At 43.5% G+C, this 24,459-nt stretch overlaps 1 protein-coding gene across 1 annotated transcript in view; it reads left to right on the top strand.

Moving 5' to 3' along the window:
• Positions 1-24,459, top strand: part of LOC114486509 (protein O-mannosyl-transferase TMTC1-like) — a 37,713-nt gene that overhangs the window by 3,797 nt on the left and 9,457 nt on the right. Inside the window, exon 2 of the mRNA XM_028491499.1 lies at positions 16,518-16,695. Within this exon, the coding sequence (XP_028347300.1) occupies positions 16,518-16,695 (178 nt within the window). The remainder of the gene's footprint in view (positions 1-16,517; positions 16,696-24,459) is intronic.

Genomic DNA, 24,459 nt, shown 5'->3' with positions numbered 1-24,459 from the left:
ACGTATTTTCTCCTCTTCTGTAGGTTGCCCTTTCACTCTGTTGATTTGTTTCCTTTGCTGTGCAAAGGCTTTTTGGTTTGGTGTAGTCCCACTTGTCTAATTTTGCTTTTATTGTTTGTACTTTTGTTATCATATCTAAGAAACCACTGCCAAACCTAACATCATGAAGTTTTTCCCCTATGTTTTTCTTCTAGGAGTTGTACAGTTTCAGGTCTTACATTTAAATTTTTGATACATCTTTGGGTTGATTTTTGTGTACGTAAGGGTCTAATTTTGTTCTTTTGCATGTGGATAAACAGTTTTCCCAATACCATTTATTGAAGAGACAGTACTTTCCCCATTGTGTATTCTTGGAACCCTTGTTAAAGATCATTTGACCATATATGTGTGGGTTAATTTCTCTATTCTTTTCCATTGGTCTATATGTCTGTTTTTATGCCAGTACTGTACTGTTTGAATTACTGTAACATTGGAATATATTTTGCAGTCAGGTAGTGTGGTACCTTTAGCTTTGTTCTTCTTGATCTATTCAGGTTCTTTTGTGGTCAGTATGAAGTTTATGATTTTTTTCTTTTTCTGTAAAAAATGCCTTGGGATTTTGATAGAGATTACATTGAATCTGTAGATGGCTTTGGGTGATATGGAAATTTTAACAATATTAAGTCTTCCCATTCATGAACATCAGATGTCTTTCCATTTATTTGTGTCTTTAATTTCTCTCATCAGTGATTTGTAGTTGTAAGTGTATACGTTTTTCATCTCTTTGGTTAAGTTTATTCCTAAGTATTTTATTCTTTCTGATGCTATAGTAAATGAGATCGTTTTCTGAATTTTGGATAGTTCATTCTTAGTGTATAGAAATACGGCTGATGTTTGCATGCTGATTTTTGTATTCTGCAACTTTACTGAATTTGTATATTAGTTCTGATAGATTTTTGGTGGCATCTTTAGGGTTTCTACATATAAGATCATGTCATCTGTAAACAGTGATAATTCTACTTCTTCCTTTCTGATTTAGATGTCTTTTATTTATTTTCCTTGCCTAATTGCTCTACCTCGGACTTCCAGTTCTACGCTGAATAGAAATGACAAGCGTGGGCATTCATGCCTTATTCCTGATCTTAGCAGGAAAGTTTTCAGTTTTTCACTGTTGAGTATGATGTTAGCTGTGGTCTATTCATAAATGTTCTTTATTATGTTGAGGTAAATTCCCTATAAACCTAGTTTGTGGAGAGTTTTTTACCATTAAAGTGTGTTGAATTTCATCGAGTGTTTTTTTCTGCATCTATTTACGATGATCATGTCATTTTTATTGTTCACTTTGTTAATGTCGTGTATCACGTTAACTGACTTGCGTGTGTTGAGCCATCTCGGCATCCCAGTGGTAAAACCCACTTGTTCATGGTGTATGATTTTTTTAATGTGTTGTTGAATTTGGTTTGCTAGTATTTTGTTGTGGATTTTTGCCTCTGTGTTCATCAGGGAAATTGGCCTATACTTTTCTTTTCTTGTAGTGTCTTTATCTGGTTTTGCAAACCCATTTTTAAAAAAACACGTTGAATTTTGAGATAATTATACATTCCCATGCAACTGTAAGTAATAATATAGAAATCCCTCATATCCTTTATCCATTTTCCCCGGTGGTAACATCTTGCAGAACTATAGTACACGGTCACAACCAGGGCGTTGACATTGATACGATCCACAGTTTTTATTCAGGTTTCATCAGTTTTACATATATTCTTTTTCTTTTTCTTTTTGTTGAATGTATATTTAGTCTATGCAGTTTTATCACGTGAGCCTCTCATCACAGTCAAGATATAGAACAGTTCTATCACAAAGAGCCTTCATGTTTTCCTATCATATCTATAGACACCTAATTGATAACAACTACTAATATGTACTCCATCTCTATGTAATTTTGTCATTTCAAGAATGTTCTATTTAGAACCATACAGGGTGTAAACTTTGAGATTTTTTTGCACTCGGAATAATTCTCTGGAGTTTATTCAGATTGTTGCATGTATCAATAGTTATTCCTTTTTATTGCTCAGTAATATTCCACTGAATGGATGTATCACAGTGTGTTTAGTTATTCACCTCTTAAAGGAAATCTGGGTTGTTTCCAGGTTTTAGCTATTACATATAGTGCCACTATAAACATTCATTTACAGGTTTTTATGTGAACATAAGTAGTTGTTTCTCTGGGATAAATGTTCAGGAGTACAGTTGCTGGGTCATATGGTAGTTGCATGTTTAGTTTTTTAAGAAACTGACAAACTGTCTTCCATCCATCCTATCAGCAGTGTATGTTTCTCTGCTTCACCAGATTTGGTATTGTCACTGTTTTTTATTGTAGTGATTCTGGTAGGTGTGAAGTTGTGGCTTTAATTAGCATTTCCCTAATGGCTGATGGTGTTAAGTATTTTTTCATGTGTCTATTTGCCTTCTGTATGTCCTCTTTGTTAAACCTTCTCTTCATATTTTTTGTCGATTTTCTAAATGGATCTTTTTTTAAATGTCGAGTTTTGCGGTTTCTTTATACATACTAGATATAAATCCTTTGTCAGATATGTGGTTGGTAAATATTTCCTTCCACTCTACAGGTAGTCTTTTGAGCTTCTTAACAGGGTTTTTCCCTGTGCAAAACTCAAACTGATTTTTTAATTAAAAGTATTATCTTTGATTTAGTGAATGAATGTCACACATACTGACGGCTAGAAATTCCTTTAAGAATAAACAATAAAAAATTTATCTATTTATTTATAAAGATGTGTAATGCTTTTTTTTTCTTCTTTTTAATTTTTTGGCCGCACCAAAGATCCACACTGGGGATCTTAGTTGCCTGACCAGGGATCAAACCTTTGCCCCCTGCAGTGGAGTCTTAGCCACTGGACCACCAGGGAAGTCCCTGTAATGCTTGTTATTATAAAGGTACTTACTTGTGTAGAAAGAGGCTATTCACAGTTTTTCTCACATAAGAAATGGGCAGAAGTTGAAGTGAGGAAGTGGATTATTAGAATGTTTCCTTTTACCAGTTTGGAGGGCAGGGCACAATGGAAAATGAAGGCAGCTTATGAAGGCGCAGTGACTTTGTATCATATCAATTTTGCTAACTGGAACTGCGACTTAGAAATTCCTTTCCTGTGTTGAAGGGGGCAAGGGCTGGACAGGAGAAGTTTCTTCGAGGTTTGGAAAGTGAAAGTGAAGTGTTTACCGACCAGGATTCTTGGCCTCCTTAATCGCTAGAAATTGAACTGAGGCCAGACAAATTCAGGCAAGGCTTTATTGGGGCCCCTGCTGTGGCGGGGGGCAGTGCGAACAAGCAGCAGGTTCGCTTGCCTGTTCTCGCTTCCTGAGGGGGGGCCAGCTTGTTCCTTCCATGGGGTGAGGGTAGGAGTGTGTCCAGGGATCAGGCCAGAGGGGTGACTTAGGTGGTTTGCCCACCCATTAGGTGGTGTTGGGTGCAGGGGGCATGCATAGCATCCTGCTTTTTGCTCAGGGCCCTTCAAAAGTGGCAGTTGGGTTTTTGGTCTCTTTGAACGTTTTATCCAGAATTTGCCCCCAGCTGGGCATGCAAGCAGTTATTTTTAGTCCCATATAGTTTCTTTGTATTTTGTTGCTCAAGGAGAGGTGTGTCCAGGTGCAAGCATTGCAGCACTGCAGCAAAGGGTCTCAGGTCCCAGCCTGTCTCAAAGTGGCCGTGTTCCCGAAAGTGCGGTCCGCTGGAAAGCCAATACTTGAGAGGAAAGGTTGGTGGCAAAGAAAGTTTGCTTATTTCGGAGGCGACAACTGGGGGAGAAGATGGACCCATGTCCAAAGGCCAACTCCCCACTGACAATCAGCGGACAAGAGCTTTTAAAGGGGTGTTTCAGGGATGTGTAGGCGGAGGGAGGGGGCTGTGTGCAGGAACAAAACAATCAGCTCTGACGGTCATCTTGAACTTGGTCATGTGGTGGTGGTCTGATCAGCGTCATCTTGATTGTTTTAAACACAGGGTCAGTTCCAGGGTTGGTTTGTGCCCAGTTCTTTGAGGCCAGTTCTTGGAACTGTGGCAGTTTATGTGATGGCTGCAGTCTGGTCATCATGTAGTTAACTTCTTCTACCTGATGGGGGTTTCAGTATTTACAAAACAGCTCAAAAGATATGGCTCAGGATATTATCTACAGCCCTTGAGGAGGAACTAAAAGTCCTTGACTTTGCTTAATGACTAAACTATTTAGTCTTGTTTGACTGCTTTCCTTTGCTTCTGCATTTTCTCACTTCTCTGATTAAATTTTTTCTTTGACTAAAGTTTTTCTACAGACAAAAGGCAGGTGGAGGACATGGGGTCGGGGCGGGGTGGGGTGGGATCTGTCCTGGGAAGGCCACGTAGGGTCCTGCTCTGTTTCAGCCATGTACCCACTCAGAAGGTGTGTTTAGGTTTTGGTGTGTCGCAGCTCATGCTTGCTGAGTAACCTGCTCTGGTCTGCAACAGCAGCTAATTCTGCAGCGCCTCCGGAATTCTCCAGATCTCCTTTAGCGACTTGGAATCATGGCGCAGGTATGTGTGCAGCTCTGTGGAGACTGCTGGCCTGTTTGCAAGCCACTCCCGTAGTTAAAGTTGGAGCCTAGGAGGCTGCAAGAAACAGAAGTGTATTCTAGTTCATCTTTGTGGGTTCCGGTCCCTCCTTCCTCTCCCCTACTTCAAGTCCATCCCTCCTTCTCGAATGCCTGCCCTGCTGGCGTTCCACTTGTCAGAGACACAGTAGCGGCAGCCTTGCATAGGCTATGTAAGGAGTTCCCGTGAATGTGAAAGGTCACATCTCTGCAGCAAATTCCTTCTGCTGTATCATTCCTGATCTGCTTCTCTGGTCAAACTTTAACTGATACAAATAATCATTTCTTTGTGTTGCTTGAAGTGAATTTAGAATTCTAATGAATTTCTGTCTCTAGTCAAATCTTCTATTCAGTCTTTTCATAATCTCATTTCCAAGGGCAGACAGGAATATTTTTGGACTGTTGTAGAGCAGAATCAAAACATCTGTGAAAACTTAATCTGCAGCAGTAACCTTTTTTATTTTTCTTCTTTATCCTTCACTGGCCATGACGTGTTTTTAACTGTGGAATCAGGAGAAGCACATTAAGTCACTTTGTAGACCCTGAATTGACACAGACCCAAACCTCGTAACGCCCGTAACGCCCACCTTGAAAAATGGTCCTGATTGATATAAAAGGTGCTTAGCTTTTTAAATTTTATTTCCTCTCTACCCCCCTTTCTCTTGAGGAGAAGCTCCTGCTGGATTGTTAGTGGTGCCATGCCATATCAAGAAGCAAGGAGAAGCTTCCTTCAACGAGAAAGGACCAGTGGTTTTTCCGCGTTAAAGATGGGGAAGCGAAGGCAAATTAAATGACCTCAATTCTCTTTCCATGTTTAGGCTGTTGAGTCATAGTATTCTATTAGTTCGCTATAAAGTTTTATTTTATTGAAGGCTCTGATGGTAATATAAACCAGATGAGTGAAAGTGGCTGGTTTAAAATGCCAGAGGTAAAAAATAGAATATCTTAATATGTGCAGCTGTAAGGATTTGCAACAGTTTAATGTTTGGATCTTGAGAGTTTTTTGCATCCGTTGGCATCTTTTAGTCACAAATGATATGCCAACCATGAAAATCAGCTCTAACCGCTGTGCCCAAAACGTAAAAGAAATGATGGCATGTTCCTTTTGGTTCTGTTCCTTTTGATTTGACCTCTATGGGAATTCATTTTGAGATAGTCTATTGCTACAAGACATAATTTTGTTTTCTAAGTCTGTGATAGGAGACAAGCGAAGACGGTTCAGGATGTTTGACTAGATTGTCTAGGATGTTCAGTGATGGATGTAGTTAAGGAAAAATGTGGGAGGCAATGAAGAGTTTATAGAGAAAAATGAAAAAAAAAAAAGAGTCCTCTGAAAATTTCATGCCAAACTAAGGTTATCTTAGAAACCCCAAGAGGAGGAGGTTAGCATCCTTGCCTGTTAGGATACGCTTTAGACGTAAGATAGCCTTTAGACTACAGTCTGTCTGGTGGTGTAGGAGGGATGGAAAATGAGAGGAATATATTTCTGTATCATGAGGGTTTTTTTTTTTTTTTTTTTTTGCGGTACGCGGGCCTCTCACTGCTGTGGCCTCTCCCGTTGTGGAGCACAGGCTCAGCGGCCACGGCTCACGGGCCCAGCCGCTCCGCGGCACGTGGGATCCTCCCGGACCGGGGCGCGAACCCGTGTCTCCTGCATCGGCAGGCGGACACTCAACCACTGCGCCACCAGGGAAACCCAACATGAGGGTTTTTATAGATGAGTTCCTCAAATCAAGAAGGCTTGGAAAACATCTTCTGAAGCAGTCTTTTTTTTCTTTTTTTTTTTAAATTAAGAATGTCCTTTCTATCATCCTTTGGAGCTACATTCATGTTTTTCCTAACTTTGACTATATAATCACCCCACTTAAAAGGGAGGATGAGGAGTGCTTGATCACGTCTCAGTAATGGCAGTGTTCCTTTTCCAAACGATGAGCTGGTTTCTGTTGTAAGAGGCCCTGTTCGATCTGACCTCCGCCACCTCTCTGACCTCTGGTCTGTCCGTCTCTACCTCATTCCATCTGTGTCAGCATCCTAGAGTGTGTATTCCTGGTACAGGCCAAACCTGCTGCTACCAAGGGCCTTTGCACTCGCTTCTTCTTCCTGGAATGCTCTTCCCCCAGATCTGTGTGTTGCTTCCTCTGTCACCACCCTCAGTCTCTGCTCAAATGTCCCTTCATCACAGCGGGCTGCCCTGGCCACCCGATCTAAAAATAGCGGCTGCTCCTCCATGTTTCATCCTTCCTCTCTTAACTTCTTTGCCTTGGTAGCCCTCATTGTTATCTGGCATCATATATTTATTGTTGCCTTTTGTCTCTTCTCACTACTGTGTGAGCTCCGTGAGGGGTATCTTAAGCACCTGGAAGAGTGCCTGGTATGCAGCGTAGGGGCTCAATAAATTACTGTTTAAAGAATGAATGAATCCATCATGTTTGTGAATGCCTGACTTCTTCAGGTAAATATTTAGGTAGGGGTACATACACCCTTATAAAGTAGAGGGAAAAGTCTGCTGGACTTATTTCTTGGCTTATGTATCTTTTCTCTTCCTCTATCAAAGAGAAAAGTGGAAGCAGACAAGGAATTTGCTGGACACACACAGAGAGTTCCAGTGGGTCCTGCTTACTGGGAGGTCAAGGGGCAGCTTTGATCCTGAAAGGGGCAGCGTGGCTCTGTTGTAACCGGCTGAGACTGTGAGCCACTCTGGAGAATGAGATCTTCAGCGCTTTTGGATCATGCTCTTCTTGTGTGGTGTATTGGAGTGTAATGGCTGGGGGGGGGGGGTGCTTGCTGTAAACTTTGAGGCTGGACACAGCAGCTGTACCTTCTGAGGCAAACCCCAGAATTACATGGGGCTCTCTCTACACCCTGCTCTCAGAGCACCAAAGTCCCTCCATGCCAGTGTCCTGCTGTCTGTAAAGAAAGGTCATATTTTTTCCAATCAATGACATAGACATGAAATATCTGGAAATATTGCATTAAATGGAGTATAAGGACCTGAAAATACTTTCTCAAGGGAGTTATGGTGACTGTGACTTCCTCTCCCCAAGTGCTGTACAAGAGAGAATTTGGTCTTTTCCCAGGTTCCTTGGGAGGGAGCTTCTCAACCATCCAAGTTTCCCAGGTGATACGAGTGACTCTGTTCTTCATGGGGTTCCCTGGGACCACACCCGAGTTTATGCTAAGGAGGAGGGGACTCATGGCGGGCCTCCAGATAGTTTCAGAATAGGGCTGGCCCTGCTGGTCGGACCAGTCATATGATTAAAGGGTTGGGACTTGGAGCCAGGTGATTTTTATTACCAAGCCAGGCTTGCTGATAACAATACTACGGCACCAGCTTTTGAGAAAAGGACTTTGTTGGGAGGTTGACCAGCAAGGAGACAGGAGGCAGGGTTCAAATCTGTCGCCGCGCTCCGGGGTTTGGTCAAGCTCTTCTGAGTTAGGGGAGGAGGGTCGGTGCGCAGAAGTGTTGGCGGGCGGGTGTGATCGGAGGGCTTTGGAACTTGGCCGTTTGTGCGAAGGTGCGGTGAAGGGGCTTCACACCAGGTCTGCCTGGACAGCGGACGCCTCGCTTCTGAAGGGGTTCCGGCATTCACGTTCCAGCCTTGTCCCTGTCCTTAGTTCCGTGTTGGGGGCAGGGGGTGTGGTGTGCGGGGAGAGAAACTTTGGTTCTGGGTGTAGTTTGAGGTCAAAACGTTCTCCTCTGCGCATGCCTCAGCTACGGTGCCTTGCGGTTTTGTTCTGTTGTCTCCGAAAAACAACCCAGTTTTTTGTTAAAAACAGGATGGCACCAGTTTGTGTCGGTTCTGCAGTTACAGTATCTAGGAAGGCCCTCCCTTCCAACCTCTGGGAAGGGAAAGGGGTGCTGGAGATGGCCACTAATGGAATGAATTCGCTTCCCTCACGAAACCCCAGTTAAACTCACACTGAAGCTTGGTTGCGCTTCCCTGGTCGGTAATCATACGTCAGTGTTCCGAGGGGCTGATGTGTCCTGAGGGCACGGAAGTTCGTGTTTAGGACCCTTTCGGACCTGGCCCCGTGCATCTTTTCTTTTGACTAGTTTTGGTTCATAGTTTTGATAGTAAAACTGTAATCATAAGTATCATGCTTTCCTGAATTCTGTGAGTCGTTCTTGCAAATTGTTGATTCTGAGGGAGTTGTGGAAACTCCCAAATTTGTGGCTAGTTGCTCAGAAGTGCAGGTGGCCCCGGGGACCGTTGAACTTGCAGCTGGTGTCTGAAGTGAGGGGGGTCTTGTGCAGGACTTTGTCAGGTAGTCAGTGTTGGAATTGCATTGCACCCTCTCCAGGAACTCCACCAAACATATATACCGTTGAAAGAAAAAAAACATTTGCTGAAAATTGACAGCTCAGTTATAACTAACTATATTATATTTGGTGTTGATCTGTTAATTTTTATTATTGACTGACTCACTTCTGGAAGATTTTTCTTCTGGGACTTGCTTCCTTCTGTGGTCACTGATCTTCCTGCCCTGTTTCCTCACCCTTTGTTTGATGCAGTCTCTACTCTGACCACCGTGTGACAACAGAGACCGTAAGGGCCTCCTCCTGACCGGCTCCCCTCCCTACAGCTTCCTCAGAGCCAGGTGAGGATGAGTTTTGCTTTGGCCTCAGGGCACCATCTCCCCGCTGCACTTTAGTTTACACTGGTGCCTTGGAACCACGTGCTTTGGTTCTTTATATACATGAAGTGATGATGATTTGCTGATTTATTCCTTGACTGGAGGGAATGCAAAAGAAGAGCAACCAAAATGATTAAGGGCCTAAGGGATTCTCCTTAGAGGAAAAAGGAGAAGAACCAGATGTCGTTGTTTATTGGCTGAATGATCTAAGACAATGGAAAGCATTTAAAAGTATGAGAGCTGTAATGAAGGCAGGAGGTAAGAAGAAGAAAAATGAACGGTGATATAGGAAGACGGGGAGAACTAGAACTGGGCTGTGGAAAGTCACCCGGAAGGTGTTGGAAAACCCATCATTTGAGACACCAGAAACAGAAGATGAGGGGTACATTTAATTTTTTCTTTTCCCAGGTTTATAGTCTTACTGGAAAAGAATGTATGTTGTGTTATTGCTGAGAAAAACTGGATTTTTTTCTGGTAAGCATGGCAACCATATGCAGCCTTACCTTAAGCTTTGAGAGCTGTGTACTGTTGTTCTGAGTATCACCTGTCTTGAATCACTGGGTTGCTTAGGGCTGACCTCTGGGCCCCATCTCAGATCTACTGGCCTAGAATATCTCGGGATGGGATCAGGGAATCAGCAGTTGCAACCAGCACACTGGCGACTGAGAATGGGAACCACTGGGACCCAGTGGAAGTCTATGCTTAATGAGGTTGAGATGCCAGAATCTCCCTGGCGTGGTAGAGAAAGGAATCCAGAAGCTCATTGAGATAGGAATGTTGGGGTGCATTTATCACATCGTCTGCACACACCTCACTCCCACCCTCTGCTGCATTCCCTGAGAGGGCCAGGTGCTTCTCCCTTCATTGAGACATTGAGAAATACATTAGTGAGGGAGTGCCTGCAAGGTTGGGAAGCTCTGCGTTGGCTCTCTTCTGTAGGCCGAGTGTGATGTGGGAGATGCTGCCACTGAGGTGGGCTTTCCGACTCCCCTGGGGGTGATGGGCTCCTGGAGTTCCAGAGGCCAAGTGGCAGAGATTAGCTGCCAAAGACTAGGTGAGAGCATTTGCTATGACAGGCCTATGGGGATGCGGTGATAAGTAGAATGGTTTTTTTTTTGTTTGTTTTGTTTTTTTGTTTTTTTTTTTGTTTGTTTTTTTTTGTGGTATGCGGGCCTCCCTCTGCTGTGGCCTCGCCCGTTGCGGAGCACAGGCTCCGGACGCGCAGGCTCAGCGGCCATGGCTCACGGGCCCAGCCACTCCGCGGCATGTGGGATCCTCCCAGACCGGGGCGCGAACCCAGTTCCCCTGCATCGGCAGGCGGACGCGCAACCGCTGCGCCACCAGGGAAGCCCAAGCAGAATGTTTTGACCCACAGGGATCATTGGTGGCGGCATGAAGTAGACGGGCGGCCCTCTTAAATGTTACCTGATCTATATACCAGGAAAATTCCAGGTTCAGGGCCCAGAACTAGACACGAGTCACGGCGATGGAGCGTCACGACCTCTCACGCAGGTTCCAGACCCCTGCCAGTTCATTGACGTACGGCTGTTTGACTGAAATAGAGTTGGGGGTCCCCTTGAGGAGGGACCCTAGTATATTCCCTAGTAGAAGTCTCTTGCAGAGATACAGGCTGTTTTTATTTTTTCCCTAAACCAGAGGTATTTTTCAAAGAAGAAAACTAAACGAGAGTAATGGGCTTTATCTAGAGCTCTAGGCTGTGAGGTGTGCGTTGCTGGGTGAGGGGCAACCGATGATTCTTCTCCGCTCCTACCCCTCCTCCTATGGCTGCTTGATGCCAAACTGTGTGACCCTGTGACCTTTCCTGGGAACAGGTGCCTTCCGATTGCTGTGAGCTCAGTATGGCCCCCCCTTTCTGGGCACTTTTACGAAGAGGCCGAGAATTTCAGACAGAGAAGGGGCTCTTTACGTTCTGTTTGCCAAAATCTGGAAGGCTTTCAGCCAGTAGGCATGACTATTAAGATTATTTTAGAAAAAAAACATTGTTTTACTTCCTATTGCTTGGCCTACCTTTAAATGAGAAAGGAAGGCTAGGTCAAATAAAGTTAGAGATTCTTTGAATAGAAAGAGAAAGATGATCTTTTCCAACTTCCAACTTCATGTAAGTTTATTTGTTCGTTCAGTAAACCTTCACTTAGAATCTCCTGTGTGCTAAGTGAGATGGATACAGTGACAAAAAATTAATTTCTAAAAATGTATGAAAATGCTCACATAACATTTGAGGAGTGTAGTAAAAGAGTTTTAAAAAACTGATTAAATTCTATAAAGGAAGTACGTTCAGGGTGACGTGGAACCTGAGAGACTGTCCTCTCTAGATGGTGTTTAAGGTAGGCTGTTATCGCATCTCTGTGTGGACATTTCTGGTTATCCCAAACACCGATTCTAGTTTTAGATCTTACATCTTTCTTTGAGCTGAAGTCTGCCTCTCAGTAGTTAGTTGGCAGGCCCCGTGGCAAACTGTGAGTACTTGAGCCACCTAAATGGGCACCCAGGTATGTCCATGCAGCCATGGAGGCCCACAGTTGTCAGGTCTTCTAATATTTGAAGAGAAGCTGGAAGTTTTCATATGAAATCACCTGTTTTATTGTGTGACGAGCATGCACCAGGCACTGTGCCAGACACTGGGCATGTAGCCATGAATATGCCAGAGAGCCTTTCCCCTGGAGAACTTGGTATCATTTCTGTCTGCCATCTTTCTCCAGGCTGAGTGTCCCCCATTTCCTCAAATCTATCTCCCTGAGACATCACTTAGAGACCCTTCGCCCAGCATCCTGGAGCTGTCCTGTGAAGGTGCACTGGCATTGAAGTAGCACCCTGAAGGGCTACCGCCCCACATTGGATACCACCCACGTTCCCTTTCCCACTTGCATGGAGAACACCTCCCTCTTCCTTATCTCTGTACCAGGTAGGTTCTCCTACTGCTAGAATTCTCTCACTTTTAATCATCTTTGTCTGTTTCTCCTCTCTTTCTCCTACTATGCTGTTAACTCTTCAGTAGCCAATGCTGTGTCTTCTCTTTGTATCTCTGGGCTCCACGTTATACCTGGCATCTAGCAGTTGCTCAATAAATATCTGTTGGAGTGAATTGAAATGAAAAATATTGACTTAGGCGGTTCCCTGACTGTCTGTTGGTGGTTTGGTCTGTTTCGTTAACCAGGACACAGTAACTCTGTGCTTAGAATAGACTAACAGCCCTTGGACATACCATGTGTAGAGTTTTAATCTGGATTGCGAATATCTTGCTCTCCTTTATGTCCAAATGTGAGTCTTTACTGTTACCCATATTCTGTCGAATCCTGTTAGAATTAAGTAACAATTTCAAGCGTTTAAATTCTTTGTGAAGCTCAGTCTCCCAGTACAGTAACTAACTCTCCTTCCCAGATACACGCCTTCTGCAGGCTTGGTTAGCCTACACTATAGATTCATTTAAGATTTTGGTAAAAATATTGGACAGCCCAGAGATATTATCAGAACCCTGTGACGTACCCTGGAGGTCTCCATCCGAGGAGACATTGATTTATTATTCACCACTCTTTGTGTGTGCTCAAACCTGTCTTATTCTATCTTGTATGCAAGGAGATCCTGAGAGATTCTAATAAATGTCTTTGTTAAAATAAAGATGTGATGCATCTATCACATCCCCTCTCCTATTAACATGTGAGATTAGTCAGTTAACTCCCTTTTTGTGAACCCCTGTTCACAAAAAAAAGCCAACCCCTGTTGGCTCCCAGAATCAGAGATTCTTTTTCCAGTGCTCACAAATAGAATAAGTTCTAAAATTTTGTCATCATTTCGTCTTAAGCTCACTTGTCTATAATTTGGAGAGTTCTTTCTCCATCTTTTAGACATTTAGAAAACTCTCCTAATTCTAGATTTTTGGTGATTTCTCAGATCTTAGATTCACTAGTGTCAGGTACCATGTGAGAGGCTTTCACACTGCTACCTCATCACTGCAGTGGTTCCCCATTCAGCAATTAAAAAAAAAGATTTTGGCATCTACTTGAATTCACTTAAAGCACCAAGCACTCTGTCCTAACCAATTTCCAGAAATAATCTATATGGATAACATCTGCACATTTTCAGATATGGACACAAAGGTGACTCATGCCTACTATTTTGTATCATTCTGGAAGGGGAGAGGAATGTATGTTGAGTACCTCATAAAAGTGTGGTAATATAGTAATACGGTCGGTCGTCTTCAGTGATGCTTTTTACTTTCCAAATGGTTGAATACCAAATAAATTAGAAAAATAATAGGTCTTTTGTTTTCTTTTTAGAAACAGTGCTATTATTTGTAATCCAGAGTTCTGATCTAAAGTATAATATGTGCGGGAATAGTCAAATCCATAAGGGTTTTGGTTGATTAGGTGTCTTTCCTTCTCTGTATTGCCGTGTTTTTTTTTTTTTTTTTTTTTGTAATTAACACAGTGAGGTGCATCTTGTAGATTGACAGGGACATTCCCATCTCTTGGTCTATTCACACTCACAAGACTTCTTGTGGGAGTTTGCTCCCACACCGAGCAATTCTCCGACACCTGCTGGGTGTCCTAGAATTCGATTCAGTCCTGACACTCCCTACCTGGAGTTAGCATCAGATCCGCCCGGGTAAGGGCTTGGTTCTACAAGATTGCCCCACTTCAGACACCAGTCGCAAGTACTGGGCCCCCAGGTTACCCCCATTTACGTCTGACCTGGCTACAAGTTGGGGGTTCCCAGAACCCCCTCCTCAGCTTTGATAATTTGCTGTAATGGCTCACAGAACTCAGAGAAACACTTATGTTTACCAGTTTATTACGTAAAGAAGGGTATGATAAAGTGTACAGATAAACAGCCAGGTGACGTGATGCACAGACTAAGGTCTGGAGGGTCCTGAGTGCAGGAGCTTCTGTCCTTGTGGAGTTGGGCTGCATCACTCTCTGGGCATGTTGATGTGTTCACCAACCTGGAAGCTCTCCGAACCCCACAGTTCAGGGAATTTTATGGAAGCTTCATCACGTAGGCATGATCGATTATTAACTCAGCCTCCTTCACCTATGCCCTCCCTGAGGATGGGGGTGGGGCTGAAAGTTCCAAGCTTATAATCGCACGTGATCTTTCTCGTGACCAGCCCCCATCCTGAAGCCATCCAGGAGCCCAGTAAACGTCACCTCATTAGAACAAAAGACACTCCGATCTCCCAGGGAACCCAAGGGCTTTAGGAGCTCTGTGTCAGGAACCAGGGCCAAAGACCAAGTATTAGAACAAAAGGTGCTCCCAGTGTTCTTATCGCTTAGGAAATTGCAAGGAATTTACGAGCCCAGTGCCAGGAACTTGGGGGCAGAGACCAAATATTAAAACAAAAGATGTTCCTAGCACGTTTATCACTTCGGAAATTACAAAGGTTTTAGGGTCTCTGACCAGGAGTTGGGATGAAGATCAAAATATATATTTCTTACTATATCACAATATCACATATATATGTATATATTTTTTTGAATACTTTTCTGGTTATTTCCTTACAGAACATTCCTAGAAGTGGAATTTTTGGCCAAAAGTTGTGTAATTTTTAAAGCCTTTGATACATGTCGACAACCTAGAGACCTTTCAGTTTGGGCACCCACCTACCACATGTGAGATTGCCTGCTTTCTCTCATTGCGATGGGTGTGAATGAATTTTAAATGAATGGCTTAGCTGGTCTGGAAAACTCAGCCTGATGAAGTGAGAAACAGTGTAACATCAACCTCAGGGGGATGGGCTGTCAGGGAACTGCACCCCCATTCCCCGAGGATAGGGACTTGGTCTTGTCCTTCTCACAGCTCCGCCATCCTGAGCTTTCTGATTTCCGGCAGCTCTGTCGGCCTGTGGGCGTCCTCTTGTACTGGCATGGAAGGGATGCTGTTCTCCGTTCTTTAGCTGGACCTGCCAGTCCCCTAGTTCACTGCCCTTTCCTCTTTCCTTCTGAATGAGGTATTTCACACCCGGCTCCTATCTTAAGGATCTTGGGGTGTGCGCAGACTCATGGGTCTGTCAACACAGCTGTCTGGAATCTTGCACTGGAGCCCTGGAGTTGGATCCCTCACAGCAATTCATTTTTCCAGGCGTAGTTAGGACCGTGATTACTTCAGTGGGAATGAAAATTGAGTTGATTAAGTGACTATGACATTTAGATTCATATGTCCAAATAAAGCCTGAGATGTTTAAAGTTCTGTAGGTTAAAGCTGTGTATGAATCAAGTCAAGTGTTTAGAATATGCACATGCCATCGCTAAAGCTGACTTTTAGATTCTTAATTGTTTTGGGCAAACAGGAGGTGTTTGTGTAGGAGAAGCAGATCGAGAGCGTGAGAATAAAGATGTGGTATTACTGTTTTAGTAAACTGGGCTGGAGTCTAGACAACTATAGGCAGTACCACTTAGGGTGTGTGTGCTCTCCCAAGAGAACCATTCCCTATACAATTGTATCTTTTCTATAACCCTACAGACTCAGTTGGGGACATTCTGTCCTGCTTTTAAATTAAAGGCTACTTTCAGAGTCTCTCTGTTGTGCATTTCTGTCTTAGGAAAGTGTTTTTTAAGATGTTGAACAATTTCCCTTCTCTTTGTGGTTCTTTTTAGTTTCTTTGTCGGAATCTAGAATTTAGATTCTGAGATCTATAGGAATTTATGTTAGAAAACATTTAATACAAATTCTGAAATGCTATGTTCTTTCTCACCCTTATCATTTCTGCGACAGCTGGTACTTGTGGGTAGGTGCCCTGAAGATCCCTTGTGAAGTGGTAATTAGCGACGATTCCTTCTGCGTAATCTGAAAATTGGGTTCCTGGGGCCACCGTGGGTGAGAGGACACAGTCATGCCTGGTTTGTCTCAACCTTGACCACGGTCGCAGTTTCCTGGTCTCTTTCTCATCTGTGGTGGCCATGGCTCTGACCCACAGCACTGCGGACTTGCCTCTAACACTCAGCTGCTTAGGAAGAGGTGGCCATGATACTGGGGGGTGTTTGCATCAGCCAGGGAGTGAGGGAAAAAGGGGTTGCATGCCTGTCTGCCTGCCTTCTCAGTGAGGCCACAGTTTTCTGAAGTAATATTGCATTGCATTTGCAGTGATTTCTGCAGATAGCAACATTTTTAGGTAGGACAAAAACTATACCCCAATGTACAGAATCACCTGATATTGGGCATCATTGAAAAATAATTAATTGAATAACTTATCTTTTAAAATGATGGATTCCCTTTGCTTGTGCTTATGTTCTGTTTGTAGCTAATTCAGTTTTTGTTTGTTTTTACAGGCTAAACATCTTTTTGACTGGCATGAACCCATTCTACTTTCACGCAGTAAATGTCATTTTACACTGCCTAGTGACCCTTGTGCTGATGTACACCTGTGACAAAACTGTCTTCAAGAATCGTGGACTTGCTTTCATTACGGCATTGCTTTTTGCTGTGCATCCTGTTCACACAGAAGCGGTCAGTGTCATTGGAGCTCAGTGAAATAATGAAGCAAAAAAGTGACCCTTTTCCAACCCTGTCGAAACCATGTGAATTTAAAGCTCTACTAAAACGTTTATCTTTATATATGAATCATTCTGCTTGACACCTTTTCTTTCTGAATGTTCAAATGGCCTTGACTGCACCTTCAGGATTTCACTGCTTTTCTAAATAACCACTGTAATTATTACAGGTGGTAATAAATGACCACAGTTCTTTATTTGCAGGAAATTTAAGTCCTAATGCGTTTTAAACAGCAAGGGGCATTTTGAGATACTTTTGCTGAGTCATTGTTCGTGCTCGACAATTTTTTAACCTTTTCTCACTCTGCTTTATGTTTATAATATTCATGATGCAGAGCTGTAAGTGCTAGGCGGGAGACTATAAAAAGTTGAGCTAACATTCTTCAAGTTAGACACATTTAGGAGACTTACCAACAGTTTTCCAAGTTATTTAGTATGAATTGTAGTTATTTGGTGGATCATGAGAAATTTATTTAGAAAATATAGTTTAGAGCTGTGCTCTTATTTAAAATATGGACTTAATCATGCACCAAGATGGCAGTCATCCAGCTACCTTGTTTCACATCTCAATAACCACAGTTGGTTTATTTCATGTGTGTTGCTAGGGGTGGGTGAAGACTTTCCAAGGGGTATGTGGGTACCACAGTTTTAAAAGAATTGTTTCCAGAGGCTCAGATTGCATCTGGGCACTTTCCTACAGTTCACATCTGGGTCTGAGTGCACACCTGGGGGAAAGGTGTCAAATTGATTCTCCTCTCCCTGTTCCCCTTTCAATTGCCTTTTTCTTAGTTAAAGAAAAATAAGGAATGTCTTGCATACATTTACTATGCCCCAGGGGTACAAACAGGCACCTTACAATGAAACAATTTGATATATTGGTGTCAGTCAAGTCTCCTTTAATTAAGGTGTCATAAACCCAAAGTAGGGCTTCCTGTCTTTTTCTGTCTTCACATATTTCTGTGAGGAATACAGCATGGCATTAGAAGTAGGCTGTGGTGGCCTGTGAGATTCTGGTTGTCATGGGGATGCATAATATGTTCCTTTGACCTGACACGAGAAGTCTGATTTGGCCAGTTGGTTTAATAATGAGGAATGGTTAGGCCATATGATGGACGTTTGCCACAAACAAAATTCTAAATCTGTAAGCTCAAGGTTTTAACACAAGTGAGAGTGATAAAGAGCGAGTGATAAAGAAGAAAATTATTTTATAAAAAATTACTTTCTTGGGGGTTCCCTGGTGGTGCAGTGGTTGAGAGTCCGCCTGCCCATGCAGGGGACACGGGTTCGTGCCCCGGTCCAGGAAGATCCCACGTGCCACGGAGCGGCTGGGCCCGTGGGCCATGGCCTCTGAGCCTGGGCATCCGGAGCCTGTGCTCCGCAACGGGAGAGGCCACAACAGGGAGAGGCCCGCGTACCGCAAAACAAAACAAAACAAAACAAAACAAAAATTACTTTCTTAAGGGTAGTTTTCCCAGCCCTTTCTGGGTATTTTGGACTGAACAAGGTACGTGTAAGTGGTAAGTGGAAGACTATTAAGTATAAGTAATAGTCCTTTGCAATTAAGTGTAAGTAATAGTCCTTTGCAAAGTCTCGGTCAAGCCTTTTTGCTGTACTTCTGAGAAACTGTGAAAGCAAACGAAACTAATAACAGGTAACTCTAATGATGGGTACACTTCATTTATTTGCTTTCAGCCAGATTAAAGGAGAACCTGATAGAATCGTCAGCTGGTAGATCATTAAACACTATGCAAGATGATAGATCACTACGATTTTTCAGATAACTTGGGTGTTCAAAGAATTAAGTCACTGTATAACATGGCTACTTCTGTCCTCATTTATGTGAGCAGTGTTTAAATACAAAAGCTACGGATAGAACTGATGCCACATGCTTTCTTATTCTAACAAAAAATAACATTCAGTCATAGATAACTGAATTTATTAAAAAGAAAGCTGCTGCAACTGTATTATTAAGAGGTGTATATTTTTTTTTTTTTTTTTTGCGGTACGCGGGCCTCTCACTGTTGTGGCCTCTCCCGTTGCGGAGCACAGGCTCCGGACGCGCAGGCTCAGCGGCCATGGCTCACGGGCCCAGCCGCTCCGCGGCACGTGGGATCCTCCCGGACCGGGGCACGAACCCGTGTCCCCTGCGTCGGCAGGCCGACTCTCAACCACTGCGCCACCAGGGAAGCCCAAGAGGTGTATTTTTTATATTTAATAATTATTTATCATTTTTTCTAACTTATGATGTATTTAATAATTGAAAATAATAGTAATTGGACTAATCATACAAAATTGAAAATTCAGCACTTAGGTGTTTTGATCACAGGAAATTTAAAAAATAAATTTAATTGCATATGTATATTTACTACAGCGAGAGATAATAAATAGAATATTTAAAAATGTAACTATAACACATTAAGAAAAAATGCTGAGGGGGAAATAAAATGGAAATATGAGTTTAAGGGGAAAGGGTGTAAAATGTCTATCGTTTAAAGAAGAGCCTGTTCATATTTGTGTAAGGGGAACGTGATGAGCTTCAAATTGCTGTGGTATGTATGTTTCAGGTGCATTTGGTACATTTAAAAGAGTAACATTATGGCGTTATTTTAAAATGTCAGTTTCTAAAATGCACAGGAAGTTAGATTCTTTGAATTATTTAAAATTCTGATGAAAAATTTTAGATGTGAATTTTAAAAGATGAGAGCAATGCATAAGTTTTCAATATGATTGTTAGATGAAGAGAAATAATCAGGGACCACTACTCCTAGCCGTATAGAATATATGACACCAGGTCAGTGGCAATGTTTTGTTTTGTTTTTTTTTTTTTGCGGTACGCGGGCCTCCCTCCGTTGCGGCCTCTCCCGTTGCGGAGCACAGGCTCCGGACGCGCAGGCTCAGCGGCCATGGCTCACAGGCCCAGCCGCTCCGCGGCATGTGGGATCTTCCCGGACCGGGGCACGAACCCGTGTCCCCTGCATGGGCAGGCGGACTCTCAACCTCTGCGCCACCAGGGAAGCCCAGTGGCAATGTTTTAATCTAAGCCTGTCGACAATATTATGTTTCTGACAAATAATTTAAGTAGAGTTAAAAATTCGTGCTTAGAGTGTCTTGGAGAAAATTTTTGTAGGAAAGAACAAATGAGTAGAATAAGAACAGTCCTAATTCTGTGCTTGCAGAGAGGGAGAGCATAAAATGTAGGTAATCTCAGGCAGTGTGATCATGAGCTAGCTGGAGTTCTAAGAAAAAAGGAAAATCCTGTTAGCAAAATGACCTGTAAGAAAGGGTTTCACGAATACCGTATGCTAACACATATATATGGAATCTAAAAAAAATAATGGTTCTGAAGAACCTAGGGGCAGGACAGGAATAAAGACACAGACACAGAGAATGGACTTGAGGACACAGGGAGGGGGAAGGGTAAGCTGGGACAAAGTGAGAGAGTGGCATGGACATATATACACTACCAAATGTAAAATAGATAGCTAGTGGGAAGGAGCCACACAGCACAGGGAGATCAGCTCGGTGCTCTGTGACCACCTAGAGGGGTGGGATAGGGAGGGTGGGAGGCAGACGCAAGAGGGAAGGGATATGGGGATATATGTATATGTATAGCTGATTCACTTTGCTATAAAGCAGAAACTAACACACCATTGTAAAGCAGTTATGCTCCAATAAAGATGTTAAAAAAAAAGGTTTCAAGCAGCTTTTGTACTAATCGAAAAAAAAAAAATCCATGGTAACACAATTATGGGGACAAAGGAGCCTGAGAGCTAGACATTTATTTAGGGAAAAATCTTAAAGAAACTATTTGCATTCACAAGGAGATGGGGGAGGCATAAGAAGGCAAAGAAATTTGACCTATAAACTATACTGGAAAGTAAAATCAAGAGACTGTTATTTAATTACAGATATTAGTTCAGGTTTTTAGAAAGGAGGGCAGAGAAATAGAGAAAAAGAAATGTGTGTTATGAAAACATAGTGATACATTATTTAAGAAAAAGAAAAACAGACCATAGTGTGATGAAAGAGGGAGTTAGTAGGATGTGTCTCCTCTTTGTTGAACAAGAACAGAAATGAGACCATAAATTACAGCAGGAAGGATGGAGCCTTCAACTGGGGGGGGAGGGTTTAGTGTAAACATGTTGATATGATTAAGGATTTGCCTTCTTAATTACGTAACCAACAAATTGTTAAACGAGTGCTTGCTTAGTGCAGGCCCTCTGCTAGGTGCCAAGGGGGTATGTGGGTGGGCAGTGGGGTCCCTACCCACAGTTTGTTCATAAGCTTCTGGAAAAGCCAAAGAGCATACACGTAAATACGTACACGACAAAGCAATATGGTGTAATAAAACTGAAATTCCAGCGAAGGGAAAAATTATTTCCAGTTGAAGTAGAGAGGAATAAATTCATTTATTTATGTAATTTTTCAACAAATATTTGAGTGACTATAATACAGTCAACAGTGCAGGGCTATAGCAGTGAATAAGGTAGACCTAACGCTTTCCTCATTGAAGGCCCTGTGGTTCTTGGGTTTCCTGACAGTCTGTTTCTTGGGAAATTTACGTTTTTCTGAATCCCGAATCATGAGAAAAATCAGTAGAGAAATTGGGAAAATGGGGAAATCATTGTAATTCTCCTATGAGAATTAAAACTTAACAATCATCATAGAGACATTACTGTTTGAAGGAATGCACTTATGTCAAGTCAAAAGCAAGAGCAGGAAATGCTGACACATGGAGTTGAAGGTTAGGGTTGACGTTTCCACAGCTGGGACAAGAGTACTTAGGAGAAAATTGGTCATGATCTAATCAGCCAGTTTGGCTTTCAGCTGTTGCCATGTGTTAAGTGTGTGTTCCTGGCTCAGTCTGCCACCAATAGAACTCATTTTGCGGGTAAAATAATTAATAAATATAATAGTGATAGTCCAAGAAATAACGAGTTTTGGGGCCAAATTAAGTCCTAACTTGGCAGTTTCCACATGTGATTCTGTTAAGCCTGCTCGGAGATCTGAATGTTACATTGTTTGAATTCTACTCAATTATGTTCACTGATTTTCTTCAAATGTTTGAATATTTGTTAAAGGAATACAGTTCCCAGGTTACAGCTACCTGCTTGGTGATGGAAACCTGAAGCTTAAGGGAAGAAATACATGCTCTCCATCTCTTTGTATTTATTTTTGTGTGTGTGGTACGCGGGCCTCTCACTGCTGTGGCCTCTCCCGGTGCGGAGCACAGGCTCCGGACGCGCAGGCTCAGTGGCCACGGCTCACGGGCCCAGCCGCTCCGCGGCACGTGGGATCCTCCCGGACCGGGGCACGAACCCGCGTCCCCTGCATCGGCAGGCGGACTCTCAACCACTGCGCCACCAGGGAAGCCCAGGTTCCGGACGCGCAGGCTCAGTGGCCACGGCTCACGGGCCCAGCCGCCCCGCGGCACGTGGGATCCGCCCGGACCGGGGCAGGAACCCGCGTCCCCTGCATCGGCAGGCTGACTCTCAGCCACTGTGCCACCAGGGAAGCCCCTCTTTGTATTTTTGACCAAGTCCTTTTGTACTTCCCAGCACCCTAGGTTCAGCCTACGTTGTCACGGGATCAAGCCCCAGGGGTGCCAACTTGATGTTCCATCTTTGCTTCTTGTTGCCTACTCCCACCCCCTTTTCATTTATTCCATGCTCTCATCACTTTAACCTCCCCTTCCAGGAACACCCAGTATGCTTTCAGGACTCTCTTTCCTCTGCCTGGAATGCTTCTGCATTCCCTCTCTGGCCCAGGATTCACATCCCCATGTCCTGAGTTTCCTGAAGTCCTCCTTGCTTGACCTTTAAGTCCCAGTGAATAAGGCCAGCCTTTCCACGAAGCCTTTCCAGATCCTACGGTCCAAATTAATGCCTTCAGTCTTCTCATGGCAGTGATGTCTCCTTTTTACAATACATGCAGTTTCCTTGTAACCTCTTAATACCCTCTTTGACTCCTCACCAGATGTTAAGTGCTTGGGGCAGGTTTTATCCCTCCAGCTGGCGTAATACCTGGCCAATAGGAGGCACTTGTTAAATGTTTGTTGACCCGCGTGAAACATGCAATTACTGAACAGGGTGATGTTGACAAATTGCCTCACTGTGTGGCTAGTCTGGACAGATAGTAGTTGCTGACAAGCACCTTGTTTTTTTTTGTTTTTGTTTTTTTTTTTTTAAACATCTTTATTGGAGTATAACTGTTTTACAATAGTGTGTTAGTTTCTCCTTTACAACAAAGTGAATCAGTTATACATATACATATGTTCCCATATCTCTTCCCTCTTGCGTCTCCCTCCCTCCCACCCTCCCTATCCCACCCCTCTCATGGTCACAAAGCACAGAGGTGATCTCCCTGAAGCACCTTGTTTTTTAAGACACTAACCCCCTTGCCCCAGAGACTCCAACTTAACGGGGATATGGAGTAGGTGTTCAGTGACTGCTTGGTGGTTTGGAGCTGGCAGCAGAGTCTCTCAGTGTTAGCATTGACATTTCAACACCCTCTCTGAGCTTCTGCTCCAAGGGCCACTCCATTCTTCAAATCTGGGCACGTCCAGCTGGCACACGCTGCTACTGCTGCTGTTGTTTCCCGGCAGAGCTAACTGACTACAGTTTGAGAAGCAGGGCTTCAGGCGCCTTGGAGGCATTAGTTATGCTTTCCTAGCTTTTGTGATCGCCTCATTCCAGCTTTTGCCACACCCAATATCAGCTTGCGAGTCTTGCTGTTGTCTGAGTTGGCCACAGCAGTCGTGCTGTGATGGGTGTCCCCCTGGGCCCAGACGCCTGGGCCTTATCCCAGGACTTTGTTGCTGGAGAGCTGGGGTCTCTGTTTAACCTCCCAGAGGCCTGGCTGGTGATGCTGAGCTCGGTGCTCAAAGGGGCGGTGCTGTAGCCTGAGCAGGCCTGGGCTTCACAAGTGAACCGTGTGCAGTTGTCGCTTTACCTGCTGTGAGTCTGAGCTGGGCCTTGACACTGAGGTGAAACCACACTGTCACTAATAGACATATTGGATTATCTAATAAAGTTAACATAAAAAAGCATACATGTAAACCTTAAAGTAAAACGATGGTTTCCATACATCACGCAGAAAAACCCGTCTCAGTGTTAAGAGTCTCACCCCCTTTCTCTGCAGGGAAAAGGAAGAAAGAAGGGCATCAACAATGAGTGGGCACTTTGTACATATCATCTTACTTACTACAACAGTAACGTGAGTTTTAGGGGGTGTAATGCTCATTTTAAAGATAACAAAACCAAATCTCAGAACTTAAAGATAACAAAGTTGAATCTCCCTCAGATGGTGAGAGGAGCCTGTATTCAAGCCTTGGATGGTCTAGCTCAGCGGTCCCCAACCTTTTTGGCACCAGGGACCCGTTTCGTGGAAGACAATTTTTCCACAGACCTGGGGGTGGGGGATGGTTTCAGCATGATTCAAGCGCATTACATTTACTGTGCACTTTATTTCTGTTATTATTCTGTTGTAATATATAATGAAATAATTATGCAGCTCACCATCATGCAGAATCACTGGGAGCCCTGAGCTTGCTTTCGCTTGCCCCTCACTGATAGGGTTCTGATACGAGTCTGCAAGCAGTTGATTTATTGTGGTCTCTGTGCGGTCAGACCTCTCTGCTAATGATGATCTGTATTTGCAGCCGCTCCCCAGCGCTGGCATCACCGCCTCAGCTCCCCCTCAGATCATCAGGCGTTAGATT

This window comes from Physeter macrocephalus, chromosome 6 (assembly GCF_002837175.3).
Source record: "Physeter macrocephalus isolate SW-GA chromosome 6, ASM283717v5, whole genome shotgun sequence".
NCBI lineage: Eukaryota > Metazoa > Chordata > Mammalia > Artiodactyla > Physeteridae > Physeter > Physeter macrocephalus.
This window is presented reverse-complemented; position numbering and strand designations above follow the sequence as displayed.